Source organism: Ornithorhynchus anatinus, chromosome 16, assembly GCF_004115215.2.
Source record: "Ornithorhynchus anatinus isolate Pmale09 chromosome 16, mOrnAna1.pri.v4, whole genome shotgun sequence".
Lineage (NCBI taxonomy): Eukaryota > Metazoa > Chordata > Mammalia > Monotremata > Ornithorhynchidae > Ornithorhynchus > Ornithorhynchus anatinus.
In genome coordinates, this window is record NC_041743.1 from 37916098 (window position 1) to 37931382 (window position 15285).

The 15285-nt window shown below is 53.8% G+C and overlaps 1 protein-coding gene across 9 annotated transcripts in view; it reads left to right on the forward strand.

The window, feature by feature from the left end:
- INPP5B (inositol polyphosphate-5-phosphatase B) overlaps positions 1-15285 on the forward strand; it is a 45145-nt gene that overhangs the window by 2023 nt on the left and 27837 nt on the right. The window contains exons 2-7 of one of the 9 annotated variants that reach the window (XM_029080723.2): positions 216-317; positions 458-537; positions 2787-2884; positions 3126-3155; positions 3783-3893; positions 7489-7569. In XM_029080723.2, the coding sequence (XP_028936556.1) occupies positions 261-317; positions 458-537; positions 2787-2884; positions 3126-3155; positions 3783-3893; positions 7489-7569 (457 nt within the window). In that variant the 5' untranslated portion in view covers positions 216-260. Of the gene's footprint in view, positions 1-215; positions 318-457; positions 542-2059; positions 2167-2786; positions 2885-3125; positions 3156-3782; positions 3894-7488; positions 7570-7905; positions 7979-13982; positions 14095-15285 lie in introns of those variants that run through there. The other 8 variants (XM_029080725.2, XM_029080724.2, XM_029080730.2 and 5 more) reach the window with 8 other exon arrangements.

The window sequence follows — 15285 nt, forward strand, 5'->3', positions numbered from 1 at the left end:
ATAATAATAAATCTCTGTCTCCACTTCTCCCTTCTCTGTCTCTCTGACTCCGCCCTTTTCCACTCCATCTCTCCCAGTCATCTTCTGTCTCCTTCACTTCCTCTCCGTTGTCTCCCCCCATTTTCCACTCCATCTCTCCCAATCAGTGCCATTTATTGAGCACCTTCTGGGAACCCAGCACCATCCTAAACTCTCTTCTTTCGTTCCTCCCCCAGCAGCCCCATCTTAACACCGGTTTCTCTCGGGTTCAGGCGGACGGGATGGATCAGTCAGTAGCCATTCAGGAGACCCTGGCCGAGGGCGAGGACTGCATCGTCGTATCCTTCCCCCTCCGTGTTCTCCCTCCCTCTTGCCCCCAGGGACCAGACGCGGCTGAGGGATGGGGACCCCCGCCCACCCCTTCCTGTTAGTCGCGGGGAGGGTGGGACACCTTGTTTTCCTTAACCCTAAGATGCAGGCGGTGCAGGGGGAGCTGTGTGGAGCGGACAGTGTCCAGAGCCGCCTCCTCGGGCTGGTCCGGTGGCAACAGGAACATGCGTAGGTTGGGATCACCTTCAGTGGGAGGAGCGGTGGTCCCGGGCACCCCCCCCAACCTCCACATCCCTGGGGAGGGGCGGGGGCCCACCTGCTGGGGTCACCCCACTCGCTGGCCACCTTGGTGGGAGGAGCAAATCAAAATTAACGGGATTTATTGGCCTGTTACTAGATGGGCTCGTCACTTATTCCTGTTTGAGTTATTGTTAATAGTGCCATGTAATGAGCATCAACAGTGCTGCTTTCTGAGCAACAACAGAGAATGCGCATTTTCCCAGCTATGGTGACTTACAGTCTGTAACAGACAGCATGAAAACAAGACATTGCAGTGAAATGACGTAATTATGGGATCCCAGCTCAGGAAGGCTTTAAGGGGCCTTCCTTCAGACAGGTGAATGACTAAATCTTCCGGACTAGGTGGTGTCTTTTTTTTTAAGATTTCCAGGGGTGGAGACTTCAACTTCTGATGATATGCCATTCTAGTGTTTTATAGGAAGTTCTTCCTTTTATCTAATCCAAGTTTCTGTTGCTTTCATTAACATCTGTCTTCCCTTGTTTGAGCCTCTTTGGACATAGCAGTCAACTGGTCAGTACTTCCCTCATTAAAGACCTTTAATTTGGAGACAGTTGTTGTTCCCCCCTAAGTCTTCTCTCCTCTAGGGTGAACACCACATATTTTTTGAATGTTTCTCCAGAGGACCTGTCTTCTATCTTTAATCTTTTCTTTTCCCAGCTCTTTTCTCCAATTTCTCCACAGCCTGTTTAAATTTTAGGACCACAGATGAATGTGGGCAGTCCTAGGTATTACAACATAGGTGGTTCTGAAAAAAAAAAAATGCAATCTTACGGCAAAACCTAACTCAGAACCAGTTTTCTCCTAGTTACAGTGTTACAGATGGGAGATCGGTATTTAAACCAAAGCCGGGAACTCTGCTTTTCCCCAAATGAGCCGGAATTAATTATGCACTCAAGCAATTATAGATGAGTAACACGGTGACCTGAGTGTATTTCTGTTGACCTTGTTCCTGGCATGGTGTGACAGATGGAGTTAGAAGGTCCTAGACAATCGCCTATCAATGCAGCAAATTTAGTTTCCCCCTTATCCAGACTTGCAGCTCCCTACTTTGTACCCTGAACCTTCCCTCCCTGCCCTGGTCTTTTCTGACTCCATTTTCCCTCACTTTTCTTCTGTTCAGTGTCTCTTCTTTTAATTTTTCATTTGGCACCTGCTGGTTCTGCATTTGCCACAGTGGGCAAGTGACAGTTGACTCTATTTATCGCCATCGTTCTCGTCTGTCCGTCTCCCCCGATTAGACCGTAAGCCCGTCAAACGGCAGGGACTGTCTCTATCTGTTGCCGACTTGTTCATTCCAAGCGCTTAGTACAGTGCTCTGCACATAGTAAGCGCTCAATAAATACTATTGAATGAATGAATGAATAAGGAGAAGGAAGTCATCGAGAGTCTCATTCTCTACCACCTCCTCCCCTCATCACCACCCCCTCCCCTCATCCTGACCCGGTTCAGCCGAGAAGGGCTGGGGCTGCAGATTCTGGAGGCGAGAGACGGGAGTGCCCGGATCTGCAGTAGCAGCTGCCGAATGAAAGACAGAAGAATAGAAACTAAACAGAAGGGTGAGCTCAGAGAGAGACAGGGTGGTGCCTTTTGGGGCGCAGAGGGGAGTACAGGAAATCTGTGGACTGCGGAGGGGGCAGCTGAAAGGAGGATGGGGCTACCTGCCTGGGGTTAGGAGCCCGTCATCTGAAAGAGGAAACCACTGTATCATCAAGCTGAAACTGTAAATTTCAAAATGTCAGAATTTCTATTCCTCGTAACCTGAAAAATCTTAGGACAGAACTGCCCTAAGGCAGTTGTTAAGCACCAGCTGGGTGACCAGCACTGTGCTCGTCCCTGGGGTAGATACAGAAATATCAGGTTGGATCCATTCCCTGTCTCACGTGGGGCTACCAGTCTAAGAGCTAGAGAGAGCAGGTAGTTTATCTCCGTTCTATAAATGTGGAAACTCAGGCCCAGCAGGCCCAGGGCAGAGTTGGGATGAGTTTTCTGGCTCCTGATTCCATTTCCTCCAGTGCCTAGACCTGAGAGACAAAGCGAGATGCCTCAGAGAGCCAAGAAGCGTCCCACAGGGTTCGCCAGGGCCTTCTGACCTCATCTGGCCTGGGGGCTCTAGGTCACACTGCATTAGAGAAAGCAGGAAGCCACTGCCTTCTCCCACCTCACTTTCCACCCACAGCCTCTTCTTGTTCACTCACTGCCGAATGGCCATCACTGGCGAAGACCTCTCCTTAGAGCAGGTTGTGCCGATCACCAAGGAGTTTACCCTGGAAGAAGGTATCGCGCTGGGCTTGGGACAGAGGTTCCTTGATATCTCTGGGCTGGTGGTGGTGGGAAGGGTTGGTCTCGGGAGAAAAATCGTTTCTGGATTTCTCGGTTCTGCCGCTGCCAGCCCTGCTGGCCGTTTCCAAGGACGATCGTGAGCGTGTGGGGGGTGGTGCTGCAGGTTTGATGACCAGGGGCTGGAACTCTTCCTCGCTAAATGAACTTTCTCTCCCCCCCACCCCCCCCCGGACAGTGACCACCGACAGCGACCTCCATGTCCTTGGTGAGTTTTCCACTGATCGTGATCTCCTTCCGGGAGGGGGAAGGAGGAAAGAGAAATGATCCAGGAACAGGGTTTCCCTTTCTCCTTGGACACCAGATGGATTATTCCACAGCCCCTCTGGGTTGGGACCCCAGACTCGGTTTCCATTTCCAGTTCCTGCTCAGTGTTGCTAGAGGTCATTCTGTGACCTCAATTTTCCCCTGTATAAAAGAGGTAGATAGCAAGGAGGAGAAGGGTCATCGGGGCAGAGGATAAATGAGAGGTCTGGATAGAACTGAGAGAGACAGGGTTTGGGTGTCCTAGAGCCCTTCCCCCTGCACCGCATTTCTGTCCTACAACAGGTGTGGCTGTGAGACGCATGGTGCCTCGGGCCTGTAGGTGGTCGGGGGAACGTGGCGGAGCTACCAGGAGGATAGTAAAGGAATTTCAGAAGCTCTCACTGATCCTTTTCTCCTAGGGTACACGGGTGGCAAGAGTGAGCAGGAGATTCCTTCCATGGGAGAGCCGAGGAGGGAGGACCAGAACGGGGTCGGAGTGGAAAGACCGGGTGGGCTGATCGGATCGGTCGGCCTCTACGTTCCTCCCCAGCCGAAGGCCGCAGCTTGTCCCTTGTCTCCTCTCCCGCAGGCTCGGATGTCACCGTCCGGATGGAGTCGGAAGAGGGGAGCCTGGTGGTGCGGTTACCCTTCGGCTCCCACACCCGGTTGTTCCTCCAAGAAGTGACTAGATCGCGCCCAGGTGGGTAAGCGCCCTTCGGTCGGGTTCACCCCCCACACCGCTGGCGGGTGAGACCTGGAGCAGCCCCCGGTTCCTCTGCGAGGACCCTCTAGACCGTAAGCTGGCCGTGGGCAAGGAACGGGTCGACCAACTCTGTCATATTGTACTCTCCCAAGCGCTTAATACGGTGCTCTGCGTTCAGTAAGGGCTCAAACAAATACGATGGATTGATTGATTGACCCAGGGCTCCCACCTAGTTTTGGTCCACCTCGGGACGTGCTTTGGTCTAGTACATTTTAGAGCACAGTTGCTCTCTGGGACGGGCACTCTCGAAACTGCCGGTCGGACCAGTGACGGACACTCCCCTACGTCAGCGGCAAATTCCACAGGTCACTGCGATGGGCCTCGGTCTCTTCCTAGGCCCCCTAACTTCACTCTTGGGCTTAGTCCTACCAGGGTGTAGATGCGGGTGAGAGAGAGGGAAGGCCTCTTGGGCAGGTTTCCCTATTTTGGAAAACAAAATTGTTGCTCTGAAACTTTCCCACCTCCTTCTTATCCTCTCCTTCCCCGCCCCGCGCCCAGGCAGGGCAGGGGATCGCGCTAAGTACGCGGCTGGCTCGGGGCAGAATCCCCTTGCTTTCAGACAAAAGAAAAGAGAGCCCCACCGTGTCAGCAGTGTCAGGGGAAATGTGGAAGGCCTAGTCTTCCTCTCTGCCAGAACCGAGTCGACAGCCGGGGCTTTAGAGCCTGGGGCGGCGGGGTGACCCTGCTTCTGACCAAGACGGGGTGGTGAGAGGACAGGCTGCCACACCCCGCAAGGTCAGAATTTGTTTTAACTGGCTAATGAGCCGGAGCGGGGGGAAGAAGAGTTTACAGAGAAGGGAACCTGAATGTGGAACATGCAAATATTTTTTCCAGGTGGTGGTGATTATTCCTGCCCCACCCCTCAATTGCTGTTCTGTGGGGGTCAGAGAATGGGCTGGGCAGTGGTTCATAGAGTCCCAGAAATAATGATAATAACAATGGGCTTCATTAAGCACTTACTATGCGGCAGGCACTGTACTGAGCGCTAGGGCGGATACAAGCAAATGGAGTTGGACCCCATCTCAATCCTCATTTTAGAGACGAGGTGACTGAGGCACAGAGAAGGGAAGTGACTTGCTCCAGGTCACACGGTAGACAGGTTGGTAGAGGGGGAATTAGAACCCGTGACCTCCTGACTCCCGGCCCCGTGCTGTATCCACTACACCGTGCTGCTTCGGCACACCTGGGGGGGGGGGTCCATCCTTGGCTCTACCCCCTTTTCTCCAGGGCCATCTCAAACCCCTGGGGGCTCAGCTTTCACGTTTGTGCCCTTTCCACTTGCCCTACCGAAGGCAGCCGGGAGAGGAGATGAATGACCGTCCATCCCTTTCCTCTTCTCTCTTAAAAACCCAACTTCCCTCTGGGGACAAAAATCAATCCATAGCCTTGACTGAGCATTTCCTCTGTGCAGAGCACTGTATTAAGCACTTGGGAAAGTGCAAGAGTTAGTAATAATGTTGGTATTTGTTAAGCGCTTACTATGTGCAGAGCACTGTTCTAAGCGCTGGGGTAGACATAGGGGAATCAGGTTGTCCCACATGGGGCTCCCAGTCTTCATCCCCATTTTACAGATGAGGTCACTGAGGCCCAGAGAAGTTAAGTGACTTCGCCCACAGTCACACAGCTGACTAGTGGCAGAGCTGGGATCCGAACTCATGACCTCTGACTCCAAAGCCCGTGCTCTTTCCACTGAGCCGCGCTGCTTCTCTAGTAGACACGATCCCTGTCCTCAATTTAGCCGTTTTTGAAGCCACAGAAGCCGCCGTGGCCTCAGGAAAAGGATCCAGGGCGCATTAACCCCAATTTGACCGAGGCTCCCCAGGCTCTTTGGATGAGGCGATGGAGGAAGGAGAAGGAGAGGTCCCGGACGTCACGATGAAGGGGCAGGAGGGCTGTCGGTAAAGCAGAATTCCCCAAATCGCCCTGCCGCCCCGCAGCCCCAAGAGGGAAAGGGAAAATTCTCCCCCAGGCACCGGTAGTAATGGCAATTTGCCACACTATTGGTAGAAAAACAGGCCCCGGGGAAGTCGCTGCTCAGTCTGCCTCGGTTACCTCATCTCTAAAATGGGGATGAAGACCATCAGCCCCCTGCCATGGGACAACCCGATGACCCTGTATCTACCCCAGCGCTTAGAACAGAGTTCGGCCCCTAATAATATTACCAGTGCTGGTATTTAAGTGCTTACTATGTGCCAAGCACTGCTCTAGGCGCTGGGGGAGATGCAAGGTAATTAGGTTGTCCGCATGGGGCTCACGGTCTTCATCCCCATTTTACAGATGAGGTTACTGAGGCATAGAGAAGTGAACTGACTTGCCCAAAGTCACCCAGCTGACAAGTGGCGGAGGCGGCATTCGAACCCACGACCTGCGACTCCCAAGCCCGGGCTCTTTCCGCTAAGCCAGGCTCCCATTATTAATACCGTCGTCATAATGATAAATTGGTGTCTAGAGAACTGTCTTGTGAAGGCAAACCCGAAAAGGCAAAAATTGTCGTAGGGCCTGGAGAAGATCTTACTGAGAAACAACGGGGCTCAGTGGGAAGAGCCCGGGCTTGGGAGTCACAGGTCTTGGGTTCTAATCCCGGCTCCGCCACTTATCAGCTGGGTGACTTTGGGCAAGTCACTGAACTTCACTGGGCCTCAGCGACCTCATCCGTCAAATGGGGATGAAGACCGTGGGACAACCTGATGGCTTTGGACCCCCCCCCCCCCCCAGTGCCTAGAACAGTGCTTTGCACCTAGTAAGAGCTTAATAATAATAATGATGGCATTTGTTAAGCGCTTACTAGGTGCAAAGCACTGTTAGTAATAATAATGTTGGTATTTGTGAAGCGCTCACTAGGTGCAAAGCACTGTTCTAATGATACTAATAATAATGTTGGTGTTAAGTGCTTACTAGGTGCAGAGCACTGTTCTAATAAGAATAATGTTGGTATTTAAGTGCTTACTAGGTGCAGAGCACTGTTCTAATAATAATAATAATAATAATAATGTTGGTATTTAAGTGCTTACTAGGTGCAGAGCACTGTTCTAATAAGAATAATGTTGGTATTTAAGTGCTTACTAGGTGCAGAGCACTGTTCTAATAATAATACTAACAATGGTATTTGTTAAGCATTTACTAGGTGCAAAGCACTATTCTAATACTAATAATAATAATAATATTTGTGACGTGCTCACTCGGTGCAAAGCACTGTTCTAATAATAATAATAACGTTGGTATTTGTTAAGCGCTTACTATGTGCGGAGCACTGTTCTAAGCGCTGGGGGAGATCCAGAGTCATCAGGTGGTCCCACGTGGGGCTCCCGTTTTCCAGATGAGGTCACTGAGGCCCAGAGAAGGGAAGTGACTGGCCCCGGGTCACCCAGCTGACAGGGGGCAGAGGCGGGGATTCGAACCCACCACCTCGGACTCCCCAGCCCGGGCTCTTGCCACCGAGCCCCGCTGCACTGTGATGAGGAGGAGGAGGAGGAGGAGGAGGAGGAGGAGGAGGAGGAGGAGGATGTGACTGAAGCCCCCCTTGTGCCCGCAGCGCCGGGATGCGGCGACCCCGACCGTCAGGCGCCGTGGCTGAGGCGGCCCCGCGGGCTGCGGCCGCCGCCCGCCCCCTCAGGTAATCCCGCCCCCTCTCCCCCAGGCCGGGCGCCCATTGGTGGCCGGAGGAGTCGATCGGAGCGGCGGCCCCGGGGATTGGAGGAGGCGGGCGGGGGGCGCCCATTGGCTGCGGCCGGGGAGGCGGAGCGCCGCCATTGGCGGAGGGCGGGGTGGGCGGCCATTGGCGGAGGGCCGGGAGTCGGAGGGCGGTCATTGGCTGCGAACGGGGACCCGCCATTGGCCGCGGGAGGGGAGGCGGGGAGCGGCCATTGGCTGCGGCCCCGGAGGGAGCGCGGCCATTGGCTGCGGGCGGCGGGGCGGGCGGGGCGGGGCGCGGCGGCCCCGGGAGGTGGTGGCGGGGCCCCGGGCCCGGCCCCATCAGCCCGAGCCGGAGATGGACCAGCCCGGCGACGCCGCCGGACGCACAGGTAGGGACCCTCGCCGCCCGGGGGGCGCCCATCCTCCTCCTCCTCCTCCTCCTCCATAAATACACCGTAATCATTAATAATCATAATGTGGGTATTTGTTAAGCGCCTACTAGGGGCAGAGCACTGTGCTAAGCGCTGGGGGAGACCCAGGGGGAATCAGGTGGTCCCACGTGGGGCTCCCCGTCTTCATCCCCCGTTTACAGATGAGGGAACTGAGGCCCAGAGCAGCGAAGTGACTCGCCCACAGTCACCCAGCTGACAAGCGGCAGGGCCGGGATTCGAACTCATGACCTCGGACTCCCAAGCCCGGGCTCGCTAATGATGCTGCAGCTGCTGGTATTGTCACGCCCTTACTAGGTGCCAAGCGCTGTGCCAAGCGCTGGGGGAGATGCAAAGATCATCAGGGTGTCCCTCGTGGGGCTCGCGTTCTTCATTACCCCCCTTTAATACTAATACCAGTAGTGATGACGGTGGCGTGTGTTAAGCGCTTACTAGGTGCCAAGCACTGTGCCAAGCGCTGGGGGAGATGCAAGGTCATCAGGTTAATAATAACGTTGGTATTTGTTAAGCGCTTACTATGTGCCGAGCACTGTTCTAAGCGCTGGGCTAGACATAGGGGAATCAGGTGGTCCCACGTGGGGCTCCCAGTCTTCATCCCCATTTTACAGATGAGGGAACTGAGGCCCAGAGAAGTGAAGTGACTTGCCCACAGTCACACAGCCGACAAGTGGCAGAGCTGGGATTCGAACTCATGAGCCCCGACTCCAAAGCCCGTGCTCTTTCCACTGAGCCGCGCTGCTTCTCAGGTTGTCCCACGTGGGGCTCACGGGCTTTATTCCCCCCTTTGAAACAACTGCTAATAATAATGATGGTGGTGATATTTGTTAAGCGCTTACTCCGTGCCAAGCCCCGTTGTTATTATAGTAATCGTTTAACGCTTACTATGGGCCAAATGCTGTTCCAAACCCTGGGGGAGATACAAGGTCATCAGGTTGTCCCACGGGGGCTCATAGTCTTAATCGCCCCCCTTTAATAATAATAATAATAATAATAATAATGATGATGGTGGTATTTAAGCACTTAGTATGTGCCAAGCACTGTTCTAAGCGCTGGGGGAGATGCAAGGTCGTCAGGCTGCCCCACGTGAGGCTCACAGTCTTAATCCTCCATTTAATCATAATAATGGTGGGGTTCGTTAAGCGCTTACTATGTGCCAAGCGCTGCTCTAAGCACTGGGGGGAGATACGAGGTCATCAGGTTGTCCCACGTGGGACCCCCGGTCCCCTTTTTGCAGACGAGGGAACCGAGGCACAGAGAAGTGAATCGGCTTGCCCGAAGACACAAAGCTGATAAGTACTAGCGTCGGTATTAGAACCGCCGACCTCTGACTCCCAAGCCCGGGTTTTTTCCCCTGAGCCCCGCTGCTTTTCATTTAGTGAGCGCTTACCGTGTGCAAAGCCCCGTACTGAGCGCTCGAATCGCCCGCTTCCCCAGCGGCTGGACCCCGGGCCGGGAGGGGTCGTCCGTGGCTCGTCCCCGATCCCGGGCCACCTGAGGGCAGAGGAATTCACTGGTATGTATGGAGCGCCTACCGTGCGCAGAGCACTGTACTAAGCGCTTGGGAGAGGACGGTGCAACAATAAACACATTCCCTGCCCACACGGAGTTTACAGTCTAGAGGAATGCCTGCCAGCGCGGGGTCAAAGGGCAGGGGTCGACAAACCAAGGCCTGTCCTAGTTCGTCCGCGACTTGGGTTGTAATGTCCCCTCCCAAGCGCTTAGTACAGTGCTCCGCACAGAGTCAGCGCTCAGTCAGTGCCACCGATCGGCTTGGGCTCGAGTACTTTCCCAAACGCTTGGTACCGTGCTCTCCGCTAAGTAAATACGGGCGAACGAACGAAGGGACTCGCCTTGGTTTGGGAGGTTGCCCGGGAGTTTGCGGGGGAGGATGGCATTGCCCCCCCGGCCCCAGGGGCACCTCACCCGGGTCGGGGCAACCGGGGACTTGGGCACGCCGCTTCTGCGTTTCCGAATTTCCAGGAAAAGAGGGGGGGGCGCCTCAGTGCCTCACCCGATTTCCTTCCTAGATTGATAATTTGGGCACTGCGCCTCCAGTAATCAGCTGTTCGCATAGCTTGGACGTTCCTGAAGCCATAATGCGGTTACAGGTGGAACCGATCGGTCGGAATGCCTCTCCTTCAACAGTAAGCACGATGGTGTCCGTCACGCGCGTGCCATGTGCCGAGCGCTGCGGACGCTCGCGTCCGGCGCCGAAGGCCGGGCTGTCGGGCCGCCCTCTTGGAGGGGAGATGCCGGGTTTAGAATAACAGGGCCGAAAAAGTACGTGGGCCTGGCGCTCCGGAAGGGGTAACGCGAAGAAGCCGTGCGGTAATGCCGAATGTGCCAGCGGACTCCTCCGTCGAGAGGGATTACAAATTCCGGGCTCGTCAGATGTGATGTCGGCGCCGTCTGCGGGAGGATATTTTGGGCCGGCCGCCTCCGTCGTCGCTCACCGTGGCGGGGATTGAGGAGTAGACGCTTTAGATCTCCGGCGAGCCTCAACCCGGCCGCTTGCGATACCAGATTTAGAAGCTGTGGGAAATGGGAGGGGCTTGGTTTCACAGGACTTTTCGATGAGGAAAAAAACGAAACTAGCGATCGCCTGGGTATCTGGGCTCTCCCTCGAAGGCCGCCGCCACAGAGTGCTCCTCAGGCACCTCACGGTATAAATAAACACCTCGGGTTTCACGGAGTTTACGCGAAGGGTCCTTGACCAGCGGGACCTTGAAATAGCTAGTTTGTTTCCAAAGCATTTGCCTTTCGTAGTGCCTCTAGTGTTTTGAAGTTAGAGGGGGGTTAAAGATTAAGTGCGAGGCATTCAGGTCCTCCTCTCCGCTCTCGGAAGGGAACCGCCCCGAGACCGAGCTCCGCAAGGGATTCAGATGCTGGGGAGGATAGGCTGAGCGCCAGTAGGAAGATGAGGGTCCGCCGCCCTTCCTCCCTGTTTGTTTTTAACTCTCCTGGGCCTCTTCTGTGGAGAGAGCCCTTCCATCTCTGGCCGGACAGATCGCCTTGAGGCCAGGGAATTCACCCGCAAATAGCTGCTTCTGCCCTAAAAAAACAAACAGACCTAAAAAACCCCGAAACATTATCAAGAGTTCTGCTTTTGTGATAGTTTTTACCTTGGGAGAAAAAAAAATCACCGTTCCGTCTAAGCTTCTGCAGTAACAGGATTCTTGCTTATCAAGTTTTCGAGACTGTTGTTTGTCAAGTGCTTGAGAGTGCAGGGCAGTGAAGTATTCACGGATGGCCGTAAGGGGTTACCATTGCCAATAATGATAATAATGAACTTGTTAGGTGCCCAGCGCTGAACTAAGCACTGGGTTGCTTAGGTAATCAGGCCAGGCACAGTCTCTGTCCAACCTGGGACTCAGTCTAAGAGGGAGGGAGATCGGTAATCCCCGTTTTACAGATGAGGAAACTGAGGCCCAGAGAAGCGAAGAGGGCTTTCCCAGGGTCACCCCAGCAGGCGAGTGGCGGAGCCAGGATTCGAATCCAGGTCCTCAGCCTCCCAGGCCTATGCTCCTTTCCTCTAGGCCACATATTCAGAGCCCCAAGAAACAGAGCATCAGACCCAGCGCTTAGAACGGTGCTTGGCCCACAGTAAGCGCTTAACAAATGCCATCCTTCTTATTCCCAACGGTCGTGCGGTTCCAGGCCTCTCGGTGTGACTGCCTTATCAAATAACGCAAGATGACTGTGCCCTCGGGCGGGGCCCCCGAAGATGCCCGGGTCTTCAGTCTGTCAGTGGTGTTGATCGAGTGCTTACGGTGTGCAGGGCACTGTGCTAAGCGCTTGGGAGAGCAGAGTACAGCAGACATTCCCTGCCCGCGATGCGCTTACAGTCTAGAAGCGGCGACAGACATTAATAGAAATAAATTGCAGATCTAATAATGATGGTATCTGTTAACGGCTTACCGCGTGCCAAGCACTGTTGTAAGCGCTGGGGTAGATACATGGTGATGGAGTTGTCCCACGTGGGGCTCACAGCGCTGTGCACGCAGTAAGCGCTCAGTATATACGACGGGATTGAATGAATAATCCCCATTTCAGAGGTGAGTAACCGAGGTAGAGAAGTGACTTGCCCGAAGCTGATGTGGCGGAGCCAGGATTAGAACCCACGACCTCTGAACTCCCAAAGCGGCTCTTTTCCACTGAGCCACGCTGCGGTTACGTGCTGTGGGACTGGGAGGGGGAGGGATGCGTAAAGGGAGCAAGTCTGGGCGACGCAGAAGGGAATGGGAGAAGAGGAAAGGAGGGCCTGGTCAGGGAGGGCCTCTCGGAGGAGACGTGGCCGCGATAAGATTTTAAACGTCGGGGGAGTCATCGTCTGGATCCAAACAGTCAAGGGACAGAAAAGCACAGGGCGCACCGTGCTGGCAAGTGCGAGCGGACTTAGACCTCTCTTGGCGGGTGTTATCGGAAGATCGCTTCCTGGTAGCGCGAAGAGCGACGGAAGAATAAGTTTCTTTCAGTCAATGGAAGGAGAGTAGAAAGAAAAGAGAACTTTATCACAGCAAGAGACCTCGGGGCGGGGGAGAAAAAGAGAGGACCGAAAGGAAGCAGCAATATGTCATCTGCAGTTTATTCTTGAACTGCTGGGGAGTAGCGAAGCCTCAGTCCTCGCTTCCTCCTGCCGATGAAAGGGCGGCTGGCCTCCCCAGATTTTCTTCCCTTTCTAGTAAACAAGAAACGACTGCAGGATAGCACACGGATCGGTCCGGCCGGTTCACCCTAAAAGCCCGGATGCCTGACGCTCCTTTCCTTGGTTTTGGTTGTGCATCGGAGGCGGAAGCCGGCGCGGGGAGGGTGTAGCCGAAAGGCTTGCGGGGCAAAGGCGAACAGAAGCCCGAGAGAACCGTCTCTTCTCCCGAGCGCAGATACGGAGTTTGAGCCGAATCACCGAAGGAGGGGGGTCCCCAGAAGCCCTTTTCACCTTCCCTTCCCGAGACCCTCGTTGAGATGTCAGTCGGTGGTATTTATTGAGTTCCGGCCGTGTGCAGAACACTCTTATGCCCGTGGGAGAGCCCGGGAGGGTTAAATTGGGAGCATACGAGAGGGTTAAATACTCCGGGGTTGTGATGAGGGTTTGATTTCTCGGACCAGTGGGTCTGGGGTCTGCTGGGGACGAAGACCGGGGCGGGCGGTTATTTGAGCCGGACACCCCCTTCGCGCAACCCGCACGTTAAATAACGGGCAGTCACAACAGGGAACGGTGAAAGCGTCACGGACTTTATTGCATCAAGAGCCCTTCGTGTCATTGCCACATACGTTTACAACCGGTTTTTTTTTCACGCTGTCATTTCACCCCCGTAGGCTCTTACTGCATTTGTCGTTCGCTTTGGGCACAGCGCCGGGCTAAACCCTTGGAACATTTATCTTTTATTCGTTTTCATATCGTTTATTGTATCGATACGGATCTGAGGTCGACCTTTCCTCGTGCCTCCGTTCTTAGATCGGGAGCTGGGACCGTGTCTGAGTCTCACCCGTTTTGGGTGGGGTTTTTTTCCCTTCCCAACGCTTAGCTCTGCACTCAGGCGCTTAATAAATATTATTACTCTCCCTCTCCCCGTCACCCCCACTCCCTTTCCTCTCTCCCCCTCCCCACCCCGAAGCACTTTTGTGTATAAATGTGCGTATTTATAATTGTATTTATTTTATTAATGATGCTCATGTATCTATAATTCATTGGTTCAATAGTATTTATTGAGCGCTTACTATGTGCAGAGCACTGTACTAAGCGCTTGGAATGTGCAAATCGGTAACAGATAGAGACAGTCCCTGCCTTGGATGGGTTTACAGTCTATAATTCTGTTTATATTGACGCCACTGATGCTCGTTTACTCGTTCTGATGTCTGGTTCCCCCTTCTAGACCGTGAGCCCCTTGTGGGCAGGGATCGTCTCTATTTGTTGCGGAATCGTACTTTCCAAGCGCCTAGTACAGTGCTCTGCACACAGTAAGCGCTCAGTAAATACGATTGAATGAATGAATGTGTCACCCTCGCCCTCCGGGGGCAAATTACGCCCACCCCAGCTGAAGGGTTTGTCTTTTAAGGTGAGTTTTTGTAAGCAAATAGTTCTCTTTTGCTCTGTTTCCTTCTGCTATGTGTGCGGTGTCTCCGCTGTTCCTTAAAACGAATTTGGCTCTATTCTCCAGACCCACTTCCCCTCTCCTCTCCCTTCTCTCCTCCTCCTCCTGCGACCTCCCACCCCTCTTTGCCTGTTCCTATCCCGCGGTTGGGGGTGGCGCTCACCGCAGAGGAAAGGATTTACTTTTGGACGCCCCTTCTCTGATATCCGGGCCTCGGTGGGTCTCATGGGTCATTGAAGTGATAGTGAGAAGACCTGACACGGTAGAGTGAATTGAGCCCGGGCCTGGGAGTCGGAAGGTCATGGGTGCTAATCCTGACTGCACCGCCTGTCTGCCTGTGTGACATTGGGCAAGTCACCTCACTTCTCTGGGCCTCAGTTCCCGCATCTGTAAAATCGGGATGGAGACTGTGAGCCCCACAGGGGACGGGGACTGTGTCCAACCCGATTTGCTCGTATCCACCCCAGCGCTTAGTGGAGTGCCTGCCACATAGGAATCCCTTAACAAATACCATGATAATAATTATTATAAATAACCCATGGAATTTATTGGGTTTGGAACTCAGGGGGGTGACTCTAGGATTTTTTTTTTCTTCCTTGGGTCTGATAGACAAAGCGTCGCAGCCCTTTTAGCCTGTGAGAGGAAATGGGAGCTATTTATATCCTGACATCTCACAAAGCCTAACCCGAGATACCAAACTGGAAACCAAAGGGAATGTTGGAAAAATAGCCCCCGGTTCCGCATTGTTGTACAGAATTAAGGCCTGAGCCGGGAGCCTTAAAAAAGCTTCATTTGGTAATGTTTCCCCAGAGCGCGATCGACTGTCGAAGATGTATCGTGGAGATTTCTGTTTCTGCCTGCCCAGACAACCAGCCCCACCTTGGGCCGAGGATGGGCTGGATGATCTCCTAAAGTCATTTAATTTCTTCTGGAACAGTCCGTTTCTTTCGATAAAGGACACGGGCCCGTTTCTTGCTCTTCTCCTCCCTCTCCCTTTCTTTGTCCTCTTTAGGTAGATGTAGTATATTTCTGGTTTAATGGGATGTCGGGCAGGCACTTTTCTAAAACAGTTGGTTTGCGAAGAGTCCTTGGAGTGGAGCCAGGCAGGTGAACGGCTGACATTCAATTAGAAGTTAAAAAAAGAAAAACCCCCAA